At 45.5% G+C, this 20013-nt stretch overlaps 1 protein-coding gene across 2 annotated transcripts in view; it reads left to right on the forward strand.

Annotated features, from left to right (window-relative positions):
* Positions 1 to 20013, forward strand: part of LOC140429778 (uncharacterized bromodomain-containing protein 10-like) — a 105997-nt gene that overhangs the window by 80842 nt on the left and 5142 nt on the right. For both annotated transcript variants that reach the window (XM_072517223.1, XM_072517224.1), the window contains 2 exons: positions 5102 to 5217; positions 10794 to 10972. In XM_072517223.1, coding sequence (XP_072373324.1) covers positions 5102 to 5217; positions 10794 to 10972 — 295 coding nt within the window. The remainder of the gene's footprint in view (positions 1 to 5101; positions 5218 to 10793; positions 10973 to 20013) is intronic.

The following is a 20013-nucleotide window of genomic DNA, read 5'->3' on the forward strand; positions in this document are numbered from 1 at the left end:
CTTGGGAGAATCGCGGGAGGGCGTCGGACCGGCGTCGCGGGAAATTGGGCGGCCCAGGCGATTCTCCCAACCGGCGCGGGACTGGAGAATCGCGCCCGAGCAGTGCAGTTTAAAAAGTATACAGCACAGGAATTTGACAGTGTTGAAAGGTATGTATGTAAATGAAAGGAACGTAGTAACCAAATCTCGTGAGGACCCAGATAGATACATGGCAGCAGGATATTATCGCTATAATGGAAATTTGGCTTAAAGAGGGGCAAAAATGGCTGCCCAAAATCCCTGGATATAGTTTTTAGGCAGGATAGGGAGGGGGATAAAAATGTTGGGGGTGTAAAATTAATTATCAATTAATTAGTAATGAATTACAGCTGTGAGGAGGGATGATGAGTGTAGCATCAAATGATGCCCTATGGGTTGAGCTCAGAAATAAATAAGGGCAGGCGGCCACATTGCTAGCACTGTACAATAGACCCACCAATAGTGGAAGGGAGAAGAGCAAATATGTAGGCAGATCTGAGAGTAGTAAAGACAATAAGGCAGTAATCATTGGGGACTTCAACTAGCCTATTATCAATTGGGATATGAACAGTGTGAAGGGCACAGAGCGCAAAATTCTTGAACTGCATTCAAGAGAACTTTTTTTAGCCAGCTCAACTAGAGTAGGTGCAATTGTAGATTTAGTCTTGGGAATGGAAGCTGGGCAAGTGGATGAAGTAGCAGGGTGGAACCATTTTGGCGAGATTGACCATAACATAGTTAGATTTAACATCATTGTGGAAAAGAACAAAGATAGAACAGGAGTAAAAGTTCAAAATGTGGGGAAGACTATTTTTTACAAAGCTGAGAGATGAGCTAGCAAGAGTGGACTGGATAGAGCTGTTGGAAGGAAAAACAGTGCTTGTGGGTTGGCTCAGAAGATGTGGGCAGGATTCTCAATGAGTACTTTGTCGATGTCTTCACTAAGGAGAGGGATGATTCAGATATTCTAGTTAAAGAGGAGGAGTGTGAAATATTAAGTACAGTAAGCGAATGAAAGAGGAGGGACTGGCATCTTTGAAGGTGGGTAAATCACCAGTCCTGATGGATTGTATCCCAGGATGATGAAGATGTTCTGAGGAAAACTTTCCAGTCCTCACTAGATATAGGTGAGGTACCAGAGGATTGGAGGTCTGCAAGCATTGTGCCATTATTTAAAATGGGTACGGGGGATAAACCAGAGGCCAGTCAGTCTGACTTCAGCGGTGGACAAATTATTGAAAACAATTCTGAGTCAGGATAAACTCGCACTTGGAAAGGCGTGGATTGATCAGGGATAGTCACTTTGGTTTTGTTAGGGAAAGATCATGTCTCACTAAATAGAATTTTTTGAGGAAGTAACAAGGAGAGGATTAATGAGGGTAGTGGAGTGGACATTGTTTACATGGAATTCAGTAAGGCATTTGACATGGTCTCACATAGCTGACTGGTCATAAAAATAAGATCTCATGGGTTACAGGGACAAGGTGGCAGGTTAGATCCAAAATTGGTTGAGTGACAGGAAACAAAGGATAATGGTCGATGGGTGTTTTTGCGAATGGAAAACTGTTTCCAGTGGTGTTACACAGGGCTCGGTATTGAGGCCCCTTGCTAGTTGTTGTATATATTAATGGTTTAGACTTGTATATGATGGCATGATTTGCAGATGACACAAAAATTGGATGTGCAGTTGATAGTGAAGAGGATAGCTGTTACCTCCAGATTATACCAATGGTTTAGTTGAGTGGCAGAGAAGTGGTAAATGGAATTCAATCTGGAAAAATGTGATGTATTTGGGTTTGGGAAACAAGCAAAGGAATACTTAAGAAAAGGGGGGTATTGGGAGTGGTTGAAGAAGTGAGAGACTTTGGAATGCATGTTCTTGAAAGTGGCAGGACAGGTGTCTTGGCTTTTTTTTACCTACTGTAAATAAGGCCATCAATAAGGTTGCCCTTTTGATATCGATAGTATATTGCTCAGAGTCGGCAGGTATCAAATTATACCACCACAAGGTTCAACCGGATATCGATCAAAGAGCCAAACATCAGTTAGTTAGTTCAAGATCAAGGGTACTTTATTACACACACAATTAATCATGCAACATAGCCATTACTAGTTAAACTACACCTATCAACTATGACAACCTGTACTTAACTTCAGGCACCCAGCTTAGGTCAGAGGAACAGTGGCCTTTGCTCGAATCTGGATCTATCGGGTCTGGAGAAGTAACTGCTGCTCAGCTGGACTCATCCGTCTGGTAGCGGGCATTGAACTTGAACTTGCTTCTGGTGGTGCTGCAAATGGAGGTAGACGTTGCCAGAGCTCCAGGTCCAAGAGAGATCGAACGCATGGTGGTCTCTCTCTTTATCCTTGGGGAGTTTCCGCTCTTTTGGGCGGTCCTTTGGTTTCAACCCCACTAATTGGGTAGTTCTTGATCACTGTGTTCGATTTGAGCCAATAATGGGGCGGGTGCCTTGATGGCTGGGTGTGTCTTAAGCGGTCATTGACCCTGTTGTTTACGCTCCCTGAGTACAAGGAGTGGCGCTGCAATGCCTGGGATTGTATCGGTTGCTCAAGTATCAGTCTTTTGTCTTGCGGAGAGGGGTCATCAGGATGCTAAGCGGTTGGGGGTTTCGATACTGTCTGGATTCTTCACTCAGAAATATACGTTCAGGCTCTGAGCCTGCCTGAACCCTACACTGTCCATTTTTCTCGTTATGCTTTGCGACCGTCCATGTTTCTTATTGTAAGTCGCCATCCCAGATGGCTACAGGTGGACAAGGTGGTCAACGAAGCATATGGAATGTTTTCTTTTATTGGGAAAGGTATTAAATACAAAAGCTGGGATGTAATGATGGAACTGAGTAAAATGCTGGTTAGGCCACAGCTGGAACTTTGTGTACAGTTCTGGTCACCACATCATAGGAAAGACAAAATTGCTCTGGAGAGAATGCAGAGGAAATTTACAAGAATTTTGCCAGGGATTGAAAATTGCAGTTGTGAGGAGAGATTAGATAGGCTAGGGTTGTTTTCCTTATAACGGAGGAGGCTAAGGTTAGACCTAATTGAGAAAATTATGATGGACCAGACAAGAGGGACAGGAAGGAATTGTTTCCCTTGACTGAGGGATCAATTATCAGAGGCTATGAATTTAAGGTGATTGGTAGAAGGATTAGAGGGGACATGAGGTAATATTTTTCACCGAGAGTGGTGGGTGTCTTGAACTAATTGCTCAGCTTGACGGTTGAACTAAATCTGCTCCATTTTCTCTGCTCAGCTTCTCATGAATTAATGAATTACTAATACATTATTTAGCTTCCATCTGACCTAAGACGATCACGGGCGTTTAAGGTTTAGCCACTGTTTTTCGATTCAAAGAAAAAATGCCAGATGAGAAATGCGGCATGGTGGCACAGTGTTTGCACTGCTGCCAGGGATCCGGGTTCGATTCCAATCTCGGGCGACTATCTGTGTGGAGTCTTCACATTCTCCCCTTGTCTGTGTGGGTTTCCTCCAGGTGCTCTGATTTCCTCCCACAGTCCAAAGATGCGCAGATTAGGTGGATTGACCATGCTAAATTGCCCCTTCGGGTGGGTTTACAGGGGAGGGATTGGGCCTAGGTATAGGGTGATCTTTTGAAGTGTCGTTGCAGACTTGATGAGCCGAATGGCCTCTTTCTGCACTGTAGGGATTCTATGTAAGGAAACCTGAACTTTTAAAACAAAATTGATTGTGACTTAATACAGGGCATTAATACTGGGCAAAGATTGTGAACTGAGCATTAAGAGCAAAACTGATTCTATTTTCCAGGACAGCCTGACTTAAGATCTGGTACCAGAACAGATATTGGATTTGGATTGCATTTGTATCAATGTGTACTTCAAGCTAGCCACTATAACTGTGCTGCAAATGCGCACTAAAAGCTTTGTTTTTTCAGTTCTGTCTAAGTTGACTCTTGCACTTGTAATCAACTATTTAACCAGTTTAATAGCTGGATTACTTGTGCTTTTATATGCTGCAACATAAAATGCATTTGATTTTTACAGATGCATGAGTCAGTTATTAAACCTATGTTGACCTATAATAACATTGGCCTCTGGATCTCAAGGTACGCAACTCGGGGGAATCAAAGGCTAGGAGAAAGACAAAACATTGACAATCTCATCAAAACTGTGGGGAATTTAGGTGGCGCGGTGGTTAGTCTGCTGCCTCACTGCGCAGAGAACCCGGGTTCGATCCCGGCCCCTGGTCACTGTCCGTGTGGAGTTTGCACATTCTCCTCATGTTTGCATGGGTCTTACCCCCGCAACCCAAAAAAGTGTGCAGGGTCGGTGGATTGGCCACGTTAAATTGCCCCTTAATTGGAAAAAAAATTAATTGGGTACTGAAAAAGAAAAGAACAGTGGGGAATTAATTGGTTTGCACTCTTTCCTTTCACTTTGGAGATCTAGATGTAAATCTAGCCCGCATTAATAAGTTAGAAGTTTCTTCGACCATAAAGTTTCTACGTGAGATTATTTTGGTAACCTCAGATCATATCGTAATACTTCTTGGCACAAAGACAACGCTAGTTTGATAGTGAAATGACAATCTTGCTGAAAGGTCACACACACACATGCCTGGTGTCAGAAGGAAAACTGCCGTGCTGTGTTCTGGCAAAGGCTGTTCACAATTTGGAGTTGAGGTGCACAATTGGAGGCTGACTCTGAAGCCAATTGTATTATACTCTTAACATTGGAATATTTGATTCCCAGGCGCACCAAGTGAGGAAGAATGAACCATCCCGTAATCAGAAAAAATACCCAGGAAAAGTTAGTTATAATACAAAAAAAATTTGATTGAAACAATTACCCTTTGATTTGAGATTTTATTTATAGGAAGTTTGTTTTTCTTTTAATATTAAGGTGCAAACATCATACATAGTTCTCGGGTTAGTAAGCCAGAAGGCCAATGTCAGTTTGAGTATTCTTGTTACATTGGGGGACAAAAGGTTGACTGGTCGAGTCCGAATAGAATGTTGCATTATGACATTCGTACTGTACATTTTTACCATAATATGAAAATCTTTTTTTTTTTTTATTTACAGGAGAAATGGTTTTTCAGACGGCAAGCTTTAAAAGATTTACATGGTACCCTCGGACGACTGTTAAATGAACTGTTGCCATGGGAACAAAAACTAATCAAGGCTTTTCAGAGAAATCGGTAATTTTTGCACTAGTGGGCCTGTTTGTTCCCCGGTCCTCTCCCTTGCGAACCCTTTTAGTACATTTAATAGTGTTGTGGAACAGTTTCATAGTACTTCATTAATGTGTCCAAGTAGCTGAACTTTGCTGCATAGAAACAGATTATTTCGCCCTCAAAGTATTGTGCTCCATGAAGTACCTTGTATAATCTTGTCCATACTGCTTAATGTTCTTTTTCAACCATTTGTTTTGTTCTGAAATAATATACAGCCTCTGCTTGAATAACATTTGACACGTGTTAATTTCATATTCTTGGGAAAAGCTTTTTTTTCCCTCTAACTTGTCCTTTAATTTCTCTTGCGATCATCTTAAATCTGGACAGCATTCCCCTTCATTGCTGGTTTTGTGCCACCATCATGCATTGTGCTTCATCAATAACCTTCCTTCCATCATAAGGTCAGAAGTAGGGATGTTTGCACTATGTTCAGCACCATTCGCGACTCCAAATACTGAAGCAGTCCGTGTCCACATGTAGCAAGACTGGGATAATATCCAGGCTTGAGCTGATAAGTGGCAAGTAACAGACACACCAAGCAAGTGGCAAGCAATGACCATCTCCAACAAGCAAGAACCTAACCGTCACCTCTTGACATTCAATGGCATCACCATACCTGAATCCCCCACTATCAACATCCTGGGGGGGTACCAATGAGCAGTAATCAACTCGACTAGCCATATGAATACGTTGGCTACAAGAGCAGGCCAGAGGCTCGGAAACCTACGGCGAGTAACTCTCCTCTTGACTCTCCAAAGCCTGTCCAAAATCTACAAGTCAGGAATGTAATGAAATATTGTCCTCTTGCCTGGATTAATACAGCAACAACATTCGAGAAGCTTGACGCTATTAGGACAAAGCAGCCCACTTGATTGGCATTTATTCCACAACATTCACTCCCTCCACCACTGACGCACAGTAGTAGCTGTGTGTGCCATCTACAAGATGCACTGCAGGAACTCACCCAAGGCTCTTTAGGCAGCACCTTCCAAATCTATGGTTTCTACCATCTAGAAGGACAAGAACAGCACCACCTGGAAGTTCCAAGCCACTCACCAATCCTCACTTGAAAGTAAATCACTGTTCCTTCATTGTCGCTGGGTCAAAATCCTGGACCTCCATTCCTTACTGCACTGTGGGTGTACCTACACATATACCACATGGACTGCAGTGGTTCAAGAAGGCAGCTCACCGCCACCACCAAGGACAATTAGAGATGGGCAATAAAAATACTGACCAGGGCCTGGCACAGTGGTTAGCACTGCTGCCTCATGGTGCTGAGGTCCCAGGTTCGATCCCAGCTCTGGGTCATTGTCTGTGTCTGTGTGGAGTTTGCACATTCTCCCCATGTCTGTGTGCCCCCTCCCCCAAACAACCCAAAGGATGTTCAGGGTAGGTGGATTGGCCACATAAATTGCTCCTTAATTGGAAAAAATGAATTGGATACTCTAAATTAAACTCAAAAAATACTGGCCTAGCCAGTGACACCCAAGTCCCTTGAAAAAATTTAAAACAAAAATGTTTACCGTGAATGCTCATGATGTTGCTGGATATACATTGCATCCTTTACAAGGGATAATTCACCCCTCACTTTTCTCTCACATCCACACTGAGCCCACATCCCTTGAATGAATAAAAAGATAAACAAGTTACAGAGGGACTGTATGGGAATCCTCTTCTGACCAGATGTTTTTCCAACTCTCTTTTGCACACAACAATAACTTGCCTTTATATAGCATCTTTAATGTAATAATAAAAATGTCTTTAGGTACTATGAAACAAAATTTGACATTGAGCTTTGAAGCAACACTAGGGCTAATCGTCAAAATCTTACTCAATGACTAACTTTAAAGAGGCTCTTAAAGGGGGAAGAGTGGTGGAGAAGTTTAGAGAATTCTAGAGCTTGGGGCCCGTGCACCTAAACCCCCTTCTCCACCCCGCCTAGAATGGAGTGGTTCCATTTGGAATGCTTACATGACCAGAATTGGAGCAGTGCAGATTTCTTGGAGCGTTGTGAAGCTGGAGGAGATTACATAGATACAAAGGGTATTGAAAACGAGAATGAGGCTATTAAATTCACATTGTTGTTTAATGAGGAGTTGGTATAGGCCTTCAAGCATGGGGGATGTGTTTAATCGGTAGTTGGTATAGGCCTTCAAGCATGGGGGATGTGTTTAATCGGTAGTTGGTATAGGCCTTCAAACGTGGGGGGTGTGTGAATGGGCAAAAAGAGTTTTAGATGATCTTGGGAGGCCAGCGAAGAGTATGTTTGAATCATTGAATCCAGGGGTAACATGCACAGACAAGAATTTGAGCAACGGGCAGTATCAGAGTCCAGAGATGTTAAAGAGGTGGAATTAAGTTGGTATGTGGTTGGAAACGCATTTTGGGGCATATTTAGTACTATGTTTGCCAGCAATCTGGTTTAACCTAAGGGAGTTGCCAGGGAGAGGGATTTTTAATGATCTCCAGGAATATTACTGTCAATGGCATTGCTCCCTCAAACCAATTTATCTTTTTATGGACAGACATCCCGTGTGGTAAGGGCAAAATCTCAGACAACCTTTAGTGTGTATAGAGAAACGACGAAGGGGCTTGTTTGCGTAGAGGCAGCCTGTCTTGGTGGGTGAAGGGTGAAATGTTGCTGGCCTAACCATATCTTTGCCTTTTGTGAGGCCATTCCTGTGCCATTGTGAGACAGTCTTTCAGGAACAGTAACTATTGCTCTTACAACTGTCTTAATAAGATGACTAATTTCTGAATGTATCAGCATGATGCAAAGACAGTCAGTGAACATCTCACTCTGACAAATGCTGTAATTATTGTTGTGTATTTTGACAACTTATTTAAATTCTGCACTAGGGGGTCTGAAATGATTCTCCAGTCAGTCCGTGCAATGTGTTTGTGAGCTGCCTAGCTTTAAGCAAGATTGCAATCTTGAGAGTATGATTTTTGAGGATTTTTGACAAAGGAATGCAGTTCATTTGATCTCTTCTTGGATCCTGCAGCTATCCGGCTGCTATCGTCTCTTCAAGCGGTCAATCCTACTTTTGCATCATACCGTTTAGTTTTCAAATAGAATGTTGATATGTCGATTCACATGTCTTGGTGTTTCACCAAATTTTCAGATGTGAAAAGTGAAATCCCCTTTCATCATTGCGAAACCACTTCAAAGCATGGAGATTTAAATACTTATCTAATTGAGAAGATTTTTAAAAATAAATTTAGAATGCCGAATTCATTTTTTCCAATTAAGGGACAATTTAGTGTGGCCAATCCACCTACCCTGCACATCTTTGAGTTGTGGGGGCGAAACCCACGCAAACACAGGGAGGATGTGCAAACTCCACATGGATAGTGACCCAGAGACGGGATCGAACCTGGGACCTCGGTGTTGTGAGGCTACAGTGCTAACCACTGCGCCACCGTGCTGCCCATAATTGAGCAGATTTGATTGCTGTATGTTAGTTATTTACTCGTAGAGCTGAAGTTGCTAATGCACATGCCCCATTTAGCTCAATAACACTGGCACAATTAAGTTTACAGAGACAAGGGAATTTGGTCATTAGTTGTTTTCTTGCTATATTTTCAATAAATAACCATGGCCATGAAAAATCCTGTCAAACCTGTTGAGACCTTTTTGCTTTTAACACCGGCTTATAAGTAACCGTTTATCAGTAAAACATGTGCGTGTTAGAATTTGATCTGCAGCACAGTCCTTTAATCATATGGGATGTGAGGATTGAGAAGAGATGAAGGGAACCGGGCCTATATTCTCTCTAGATTCAAAGAAAGATTGAAACTTACAAAATTCTAACAGGGTGCGACATAGTGTATTTAGGTTGGATATTTGCCACGGCTGGTGCGTTTAGAGCCAGAGGACTTAATCTCAGGATAAGGGTCAAGCTATTTAAGATCGAGATGATGGCGGACTTTTCGCTTAGATAGTGATGAATCTTTGGCATTCTCTACCCAGAGGGCTGTGGAAGTGTAATCATTGAGCACGTTCAAGACAGAAATCAATAGATTTATGGAGACTAATGACCAAGGGCTACGGAGATAGTGTGGGAAAATGGCGTTGAGGTAGATGATCAGCCATTGTGCAATTGAATGATGAAGCAAGCTCAACAGGCTGCGAGGCCTCCTCCTGTCCCACTGTTCCTATTTATCAGCTGTGTGGGTTCAGTGATTATATCCTGACCATGACATACCAGAATCCATCAAATCTCTCCATAAATTTGTTCTACCTAAAAATATAGTTGGTTGTTTAGTTCTAATGACGCTGGAAATTTTGGTGCTTGGCATGGAGAATATTCCAGAGCTATCATTAAATGCCAATATTCTGGTTGTGTTTCTGGGTGTCTCATTTCTATTTTGAGATCTGGGTGGGCTGCGGTTTCTGTGCATTTGTGCCACAATCCTATGCTTGCTTTTTATTCATGGATTCATGATATTGTTACATGAAGTATAGAGAGTGTGTTTCTTCCAAGTGAGCAATTTGAAGGATGATACCTTTTAGACTGTACAGGACTTTCATAGAATCGGTAGCATTGTGGATAGCACAATTGCTTCACTGCTCCAGGGTCCAAGGTTCGATTCCTGGTTTGGGCCACTGTCTGTGTGGAGTCTGCACGTTCTCCCCGTGTGTGCGTGGGTTTCCTCCGGGTGCTCCGGTTTCCTCCCACAGCCCAAAGATGTGTAGGTTAGGTGGATTGGCCATGCTAAATTGTCCGTAGTGTCCAAAATTGCCCTTAGTGTTGGGTGGGGTTACTGGGTAATGGGGATAGGTGGGGTTACTGGGTAATGGGGATAGGGTGGAGGTGTGGGCTCGGTAGGGTGCTCTTTCCAAGAGCCAGTGCAAATTCGATCGGCAGAATGGCCTCCTTCTGCACTGTAAATTCTATGATTAACCATAGCACATATAAAGAGGCGAATCGGCAATTCGTGCCTACCAACTTTTTGTTTACTTGCATAACTATTTGTATACAGGAACAATGCTTGTCTTACAGTGGTCTGTGGAATTCTTATAACATGAGAAGGGCCCTCACGCAAATTGAGAACCCCTGGGTTAGTGTGCTAATCTGACAGGCATTTGCATGCCTGTGAGAAACTACCTGAAATACACAGTGTGGAGGAAATGGGAGCCAAGCATATCTGGTAACCGATTGTATTTATTGGATGAGATGTTAAACTGAGATCTGGCTGTTCAGGCAAACATTAAAGGTTACCACCGTTTGAAGAGCAGGGAGTTCTCCCAACATTTTGGTAACACCCCTCCCTCAATTGTTAGCCAACAACAGAAGCTTATTTTCTTTTTGCTGTTGTGGCCTTCTGGCTGTTATGTCAGTTCCTGAACTTCAATATTCATCGTCTGAAAATCTCCACAATGTTTGAGAGATTTAATAAGTTACTTAATGAATGCATATTTTTTCATTCCTCAGTTAAGTGATTTCATTGAAAACTGATGACTACTTTACATGCGTGCTGGGAATCTGGAAACTTATTTAATGAAACTGTTCACTTTTTTATATCTTTTAAAGAGCCCGAATGAAGAAAGACTTTGATGACTTTAAAAAACAGCCTGATAATGATGTGTTCCTTAGAGATATCTTGCCAAGTGACGAAATGGATGGAGAGTTTATAAAAGACATAACCGAAGCAGGGTCCTCTGATTTTGCTGACCATCAAGAAATAGCGAAGAAAGAATGCTCTGATATAGGTATCTGCATCTTTTCAACTTGTTTAGAACATGTAAAATAAGCAAGGTACACATTCTATGTGAGTCAGTTGTACTTACTTGCTAGAGTTCTGTTCCTTTGTAGATAATAGTGGACCTTTTGTGACATTCAGAGGTTATTTGGATCAAAAACAAGTATTAGCAAAAGCATGCACTTCATCCTCAGTATTAATGACATTAAAAGGGCCAATATAACCAAGTAAATTCTAGTTCTGTTATGTTGTCATCAAGAGTTCAGAACCGTCTTTGAAATTGTATACAAAAATATTCAAAAAATAAACTCAAAGTGGGTTACTGTGCTCAGAATCCCACAGGCCATGTGTCTTAGTGGCTGACTAGCTGCAGCAGCTGACTGATTTTCACATCACCACTAGCAGTCCTTTTATTCCTCCTTGGAAAATTGGCAATTATTGAAAATCTTACGGTCTCTCTCGTTTCCAACTGAAACTTTCATTGTAACACTTGTTCAAACCTCTCCAAATGTATTTTGTGTGCAGAATAGCATTGTTGTCATTTATATTTAGCCCCTGAAGTTAGTAAATGTATATCTTTATTGTAGTCTGATCGGATGAACCTTGGGACTCGCTCATTTGAGTCAAGAGACCATTCAATTGTTTTAACCTCTTCCACCAAAGTCAGAAGTAGAATTTTATTTAGATGCTTGAAGAGCCCTACCAAAGTTTATCTTACAGAAAACTTGTAGGAACAAGCTTGACTGGAGGTTTTGGCCCTCCAAGGCTGCTTAGTTCCATATGGTGCATATGAAAAGCTGTCATTGGGAGTAATCCTGATTCATTGCTACCTGTAGAGCATAACACTTTTTAAAAAATATATATTTTTATTCTCCTTTTTCACATTTTCTCCCGCATTTACACCCATCAACAATAAACAATAATCAGCAACAGATATGTCAATCCCCATAACAGTAACAATGCTCCCATCCTCCCACCAACCCCCAAACATCAGCCCGCATGCTTACATAAACAAATGACAAAAAGGAATCCGGGATTACCCATAGTCACCCTTAATATACACAGGCCCCCTCCCCAACTAATGTTCGATGTTATCCAGTTCTTGAAAGTGCATAATAAATAGTGCCCATGACTTGTAGAACCCCTCCGAGCTTCCCCTCAGTTCGAACTTAACCTTCTCAAGTATTCCAACAGGTCCCCCTGCCATTCCATGGCACTGGGTGGAGAGACTCCATCCCAGCAGAATCCGCCTTCGGGCGATCAACGAGGCGAAGGCTATGATATCTGCCTCAGCACCCGTTTCCAACCCTGGCTGGTCCGACACCCCGAATATGGCCTCCCGGGGACCCGGGTCCAATTTCACATGCACCACCTTGGAAATTACCCTAAACACCTCCTTCCAGTACTCCCCGAGCTTTGGACAGGATCAAAACATATGAACGTGACTAGCGGGGGCCCCCCCCGCAACGTTCACACACATCCTCTACTCCTGCAAAGAATCGGCTCATCCTCCCCCTCGTGAGCTGCGCTCTATATACCACCTTCAGCTTTATCAGCCCCAACCTCTCACATGAGGTGGAGGCATTCACTCTCCAGAGCACCTCATACCAGACCCCCCTCCACTATAACCTCTCCCAGCTCTTCCTCCCACTTTGCTTTGATCCCTTCCAGTTGTGCCTTATCCTCTCCCAAAATAACTCCATACACCGTTGACACTGCCCCCTTCTCCAGTCCCCTTGTCGTCAGCACCCCCTCCAGCAATGTGGAGGCCGGTTCCTCTGGGAAGCTCTGTATCTCCTTCCTGGCAAAATCCCGAATCTGCATGTACCTAAACACTTCTCCCTGCTCCAGCCCATACTTCGCTTCCAGCACCCGCAATCCTGCAAACCGACCCCGAAGAAACAAACCTTTTAGCGTCTTAACCCCCCCTCTTCCCATTTCCGAAAACTTCCATCCCACCTCCCTGGCTCAAATCTGTGGTTCCCCCGAATCGGCATTTCCCTTGACCATGCCCCCAACCCGAAGTGTTGGTGAAACTGCCTCCAAATTTTCAATGAAGCTATTATTACCGGACTCCCTGAGTATTACCCCAGAGCTATCGGGAGCGTTGCTGTTGCTAGTGCTTTCAGCCCCGACCCCCTGCACAAACTGTCTCCATTCTGACCCACTGGGAATCAACCCCTCTGACCCAGCTCCACACCTTCTCCACATTCGCCGCCCAGTAGTAGTACAACAGGTTCGGGAGACCTAAACCCCCTGCCTGCCTTCCACTCTGTAGCAGCACCTTTCTCACTCTGGCCACCTTCCCTCCCCATATGAACGAGGTAATCCTTCCCTTAATCTCCCTGAAAAAAGACTTTGGCAGGAAAATTGGTAGGCATTGAAAAATAAAGAGAAATCGCGGCAACACATTCATTTTAACCGCGTGTGCCCGACCCACCAGTGACAGAGGAAGGCCAACCCACCTTGCCAGATCGGCTTTCACTCTCCCCACCAAACTAGTGATGATGTACCTGCGAAGCCTCCCCCACTCCCGGGCAACCTGCACCCCCGGATACCTAAAGTGAGTCCCTGCCCTACGGAATGGCAGCCCCCCCCCCCCCCCCCCCCCCCCCCCCCCTCCCCCCCCCCCCGGCCGAGACACCACAAAATACTCACTCTTGTCCAGGTTCAGCTTGTACCCCGAGAAAGACCCAAATACCCGCAGTAGCTCCAATATTCATCCTATCGACGCACTCGGTTCCGACACATACAGCAGCAAGTTGTCGGCATATAAGGATACCCTATGCTCTAACACACACAGACACACACACCCCCCCCGCCCGCACTATTCCTTTCCAACTGATATTGTTTGTGCGGACACTCGCCTTCGGCTCCTTTTATAATAGCTTTACCCAGTTCACAAATCTTGGTCCAATCCCAAACTGCTCCAGCACTGCCATCAGGAACCCCCATTCTACCGATCAAATGCCTTCTCGGCGTCCAATGCCACAACCACCTCTGTTTCCTTCCCTTCCACCGGTGCTATAACGACATTCAAAACCCTCCTAATGTTCGAAAACAGCTGCCTCCCTTGCACGAACCCCGTCTGATCCTCCCCTATCACCTTCGGGAGGCACTCCACCAGCCTACCCGCCAGTACCTTCACCAACACTTTTGCATCCACATTCAGAAGTGATATGGGCCTATACGACCCACACTCCCGTCGGATCCTTATCTTTTTTTAGCAGCAGTGAAATCGATGCCTGCCCGAAGGTTTGCGGCAATACCCCCTTCCCTATCGCCTCCTCAAACATCCCCACCATCAGGGGTGCCACCCCATCCTTGAATTTTTTTTAATATTCCACCGGAAACCCATCTGGCCCTGCCACCTTCCCCGACTGCATCCTCCCAATCGCATCCATTATCTCCTGCTCCACTATTGCCCCTTCTAATGTAGCCCTGTCCCCCTCCCCTAGCCTCGGGTACTTCAATCCATCTAGAAATTCCTGCATCTCAGTCTCCCCCGGGTGGCTCTGACTTGTACAACCTCTCATAAAACTCCTCAAAAACCTCGTTAATCAGCACTGGAGCCACCACCAACCTCCCTGCCCCATCCCTCACCTGAAGAATTTCCCTTGCCGCTGCCTCTCTCCAGAGCTGACCTGCCTTATCTCCATGTTCAAAAACTGCACCCCTTGCTCGTCTCAGTTGGCGCACCGCCTTCCTGGTACCTCCTATCTTCCTCCAACATCTCATCTATTACCCTCTGCCGCTCCAACCTCGCTTCTTTGTCCACCCTGGCCTTAAACAAAATTACCTCACCCCTCACCACTGCCTTTAGAGCCTCCCAGACGACTGCCTTCGACACCTCACCCGTACAATTGAAACCTACATATTCCTTAATTACCATTTCAATTTTCTCAGAGAACACTTGGTTCCCCAAAAGTCCCACATCCAATTTCCACTCCGGTCTCTGTGCTACCCCCTTCTCCAGCACCATATGCACCCAATGTGGAGCGTGATCTGACACTGCAATTGCAGAGTATTCCGACCCCTTAACTCCAGCCAGCAAAGCCTTTCCCACCACAAAAAAGCCGATCCGCGAGTATACCTTATGGACTGCTAAGAAAAACGAATACTCCCGTTCCCTTGGGTGCAGGAACCTCCAAGGGTCCACCCCTCCCATTTCCACCATGAGCCCAGCCAGCGCCTTCGCCCCCCCTGATGGGACCAGCGAGTGCGGCCGTGATCTGTCCAACCTTGGCTCCTGCACCAAGTTCCTGTCCCCGTCCCCCCCCACAATCAGCTCATGTGTGTCCAAGTCGGGAATGGCTCCAAACACCCAATTGGGACCGTATACACTTAACAGCGCCACTAATCTCCCCCCCAGCGCCCCTGTCACAATCACATATCTACCCCCCTGATCTGTCTCCACCTTCTCCATCTGGAAGCATACCCTTTTGCTGACCAGCACCGCTACCCCTCTTGCCCTTCCGTCAAATCCAGAGTGAAACACTTGACTAACCCAGCCCTTTTTAAGTCTTACCTGGTCCTTCACCCTCAAGTGAGTCTCCTGCAGCATTGCTACATCGGCTTTCAAACTTTTAAGATGCGCAAGCACCCTTGACCTCTTGACCGGACCTCCTAGCCCTCTCACGTTCCACGTGACTATCCTTACTGGGGCTCTCTCACCCCCCACCCCCACCTTTCTTATCCACCATCACCATACCACCGGGCCTGCCCCATAAGCCTGACCTGCCCCTGTCCATTGTTAACATTGAACCCCTTCTCTCCCCCCCCCCCCCCCCCTCTCAAGAACCCCACCTACAAACATCCCCCAACATCCATCCCCCCCCCCCCCCCCCCCCCCCCCCCCCAATGCCTCGTAGGACCATTGAAGCCTGCTATCCAGGCTCCAACGTCCGCAGCCCTCCTCTCACCTCACCCCCGTTCACTAGCTAACTTTAGTTAGTTAGCGCGGGTGGCTCCCCCCGCCAAGACATATCCCCCCCCTTCCACCCAGTCCCAGAGAAAGAAACAACAAAACAAACCCAACAATCCAACCCCTACAATTCACTAACATAACATTTAACCGTCGCAACACAGAACGCCAATCAACCCACCATTAACTTGAACTCTGTAACAATGCAAAGAGAAGTAAATTGCAATACACATCAGTAAAAAGAAAGTTGTAACATTTATACATTTTTCCAGCTGCTCAAACACAGTCCACAGTCTCTCTTCCAGTTCCGTTCTTCACGTCTGTCCCAAGCCTTCTGCCGCCTTCGCTGTCTCAAAATAGAAGTCTTTGGCGTTATATGTTACTCTCGACTTCGCCGGGCACACCATACCAAATCGCACCCCCTTCTTGTACAAAGCCACCTTCACCCGCCCAAACGCCGCTCGTCTTTTTGCCAACACCACCGTCAAGTCCTGGTAGATCCGAACCGCAGTACCATCCCACAGCACCTCACGCTTCTGCTTCGCCCAGCTTAATACCTTCTCCTTCATGCAAAACTTATGGAAGCAGATAATTACTGGCCTTGGCGGCTCGTTCACTTTGGGCTTCGGTCTTAATGACCGATGAGCTCGGTCTAGCTTGTACAGGGAGGGGCTCTCACCCTCCCCCATCAGCTCCGCCAACTTCTTAGCGAAGTATTGCATTGGCCTTGGGCTCTCTGTCGCTTCGGGCAAGCCCACAATTCTCAAATTGTGCCGCCTTGAGCGGTTTTCCAAGTCTTCCAGCTTTGCTTGGAGTCCTCTGTTAACCTCCACCACCCTCCGCAGCTCGTCCCCCATCGAGGAGACCTGGTCGCTGTGTCGTGACACTGCCTCCTCCACCTCCTTCATCTTCTCACCCTGTTCTCTCACCTCGGCCGATGCCTTTGCCACCGCCACCCTCACCGGGCCGATTTCCTCCTCCACCAATTGCTTCAACGCGACCGCCGTCTCCTTCCTCAAGGCCTCCATGTGCCTCGCAAATTGTTTTTCCAGCTCCACCGCCATCACCTCGGTCATCATCTCCACCGTAAGTAGTGCGGCCCCGCCTTGCAGTTCGGCTTCCGCCATCCTGTCAACACTTTTGCTCGTCTTCTCCTTCAGCGGCGAACCCGCGTTTCCTCCTTTCTTCGACGCTGCTCTTCGCATCCTTTAGCGGCTTATTGTTTTTTATCTTCTTTCTTTTCTCCTCTCTCCCCCTTCACCCTCCTGTCCTTCATCAATCTGACTTCCAAAAAAGGGGGAGAGAAAAAAAAACTTTTCCCAAACTTCCTTAAACCTTCTTTCTTTCTCCTCTATATTCACCCAGAGCTCTCCTGGGACCAGGCTTCAGCCTTCTTTCTTCCTCCTAGGTGGGAGCCATCCGACGTGGAACACCCTCCCTCACATAGTGCCCTGGCCTCGGGTCTGCCGCCTCGGCCTCCTCGTAGCTCCGCCCCCGCTGCTCTGACCTCGACGCCGTGCTGGGCCCAGCGCCTCAGCCTCCGCCGCCCGACACCCACGCGGGGTTCTTAGCCTGTTTTTAAACCGGCCCCGCTGGCTGCTTGTGACGGCCCCAAAGGCCGACGATAGTCGGGGGGTGTGTGAAGACTCGGGGATTTCCCCAAAATCGCCGCGAATCGCGGCCACCGGCGGGAGCTGTTGTTGCTGTGGCCACCCTGCTCGCCCACGCCACCGGAAGTCTCCGAGCATAACACCTTTTGACTGTCTCTTCTGACTGCTGGCACGATGACCTTCTAACTTAAAATTACTTGGGTTCACTCTTATTGTGTTTGGAGTCACTTTAGCATGGTCGATCCACCTAACCTGCACATCTTTGGACTGTGGGAGGAAACCAGAGTACCAGGCGGAAATCCACGCAGACACAGGACAAACGTGCAGACTCCGCACAAGAGAGTGACCCAAACGGGAATCGAACGTGGGACCCTGGTGCTGTGAAGTAACAGTGCAAACCATTGTTATCATGCTGCCCCCTCAGGACCTTGAAAGGGGTTTTTCCTCTGTCTAACCCCATGCTATCCTGAACTGGGAGGTTTGGTGGGACAGTGTAGAAGGGGCTTTACTCTGTTTCCAGTTGTCTGTGGTATGACTGTGCTGTGAAGAAAACTATCTAGAAATTCCTTCCTCTGTTCTGAACCAGAGTGACTCAAGGCAGAGACATTTCTTTCCGATGAGTAGATTACCTTTTCTCCATATCCCTCCTCTTTGTTTATTTATGTATTCCATTGTTATATATTTATTCTGCCCCGGTCCTTCTGTTTCCAGTCCTCCTGCTTCTGTTACTCCTGTTCTCCGGATTCTGATTATTTTCATCTGAGTGTTGACCTGTGCTTGCTCTGTGCATTCAGAGATAGCACTTTTAGTTGTAACTTCTTCACTGGTTTTCCCTCCTTAGTTGCCCTATCGTCCTTGCCAATCTCTGTGACCCCGGTCCCGGCCCTACCGTCCAGAGGCCCATTGGCTGGAACTGAGAACGACCGCCGCTCCTGCCTCGTTCCATGCTGTAAAGCTCTGTGACTGTATAACCGTCTGTTTCGGACATTCCCAGATATGACCATAACATGGGTGAAATTGTGGGCAAAGCCCCATGGTCAAACAGAGAAAGTATTTCCAGTTAGACAATTTACTCCCTAACCAACCATCTTTCTTATAGGATATGAAACTGGTGTCAATTTGGGGGCAGTCTTATTTGTTGCACATTAAAATAAGAATAAGCAGGAGAAAATGTGGCTCATCAGACTGATTGAAACTGTGCACCAATGCATAATTGGAACTCCAGGATAAAGGTCATAGAGTCATAGATGTTTACAGCATGGAAACAGGTCCTTCGGCCCAGCTGGTCCATGCCACCCAGTTTCTATCACTAAGCCAGTTCCACTTGGCTGCATTTGGCCCATATCCCTCTCTACCCACCCTGCCCATGTCACTGTCTAACTGCTTTTTAAAGGACAAAATTGTACCCGCCTCTACCACTGCCTCTGGCAGCCCAATCCAGATGCTCACCACCCTCTGAGAAGAAATTTCCCCTCTGGTCTCTTTTGTACCTCTCTTTTCTCACCTTAAACCTATGCCCTCTAGTTCTAGACTCCTCTACCTTTGGCAAAAGATGTTGGCTATCTACCTTATCGAAGCTCCTCATTATTTTATAGTCATCTATAATATCCCCCCCCCAGGCCTTCTACACTCCAGGGAAAAAATTCCAGCCTATCCAGCCTCTCCTTAAAACCCAGACCATCAAGTCCTGGTAGCATCCTCGTAAATCTCTTGTGCACTCTTTCTAGTTTAATAATATCCTTCCTATAATAGGGTGACCAGAACTGAACACAGTATTCCAAGTGTGGTCTTACCAATGTCTTGTACAACTTCAACAAGATGTCCCAACTCCTGTATTCAATATTCTGACCAATAAAACCTAGCTTGCTGAATGCCTTCTTCACCACCCTGTCCACCTGCAACTCCACCTTCATTCCTAGATCTTTGTTATTTTTCGCAATATTATAACTAATCACTAACTAACCTTTGTGTTGAACTGATGCACATATTGCGCTATTGCTTAAACTACTCACAGCTTTATTTCTCTGCCTACATTTTGGGAAAAGTTGCGCAAAGTGCTTTCTACTGCACATATGATTTTATATGTGCACATATGATTTTATACTTGCGGAGGCGCAACTCACTACAGTATAGAACCGTGCTTATGTTATAGATTTTATGGTGACTGTATATCATCCACTTTAATGTGATACCGAAATAAGACCTGTATTCAGTAGTGAGAACAAAACAGAAAATGACTAATTATGAAGATCTACACCTTGCCTAGATCGAGAAAAACATGACAAGAATTCTTGCGTGTATGTCATGGCGATCATGTAAAAAAAAAAATGATAACTTATACAGAAGAATATCTGTTCAAATTTAGATGAATTACTTAAATATGCTTTTAAAAGTAGAGCTTTAATAAAAAAATACACAGAACTGAATTTTAATTTAGTTCAAGTATATCTGAAGCAAAATATGCAGTTTAAACCTATCTTCAATATCTTCAAATAAGTTATGAATTAAATAATAGTT

The sequence above is a fragment of the Scyliorhinus torazame genome, chromosome 9 (assembly GCF_047496885.1).
Source record: "Scyliorhinus torazame isolate Kashiwa2021f chromosome 9, sScyTor2.1, whole genome shotgun sequence".
NCBI classification, from domain to species: Eukaryota; Metazoa; Chordata; class Chondrichthyes; order Carcharhiniformes; family Scyliorhinidae; genus Scyliorhinus; species Scyliorhinus torazame.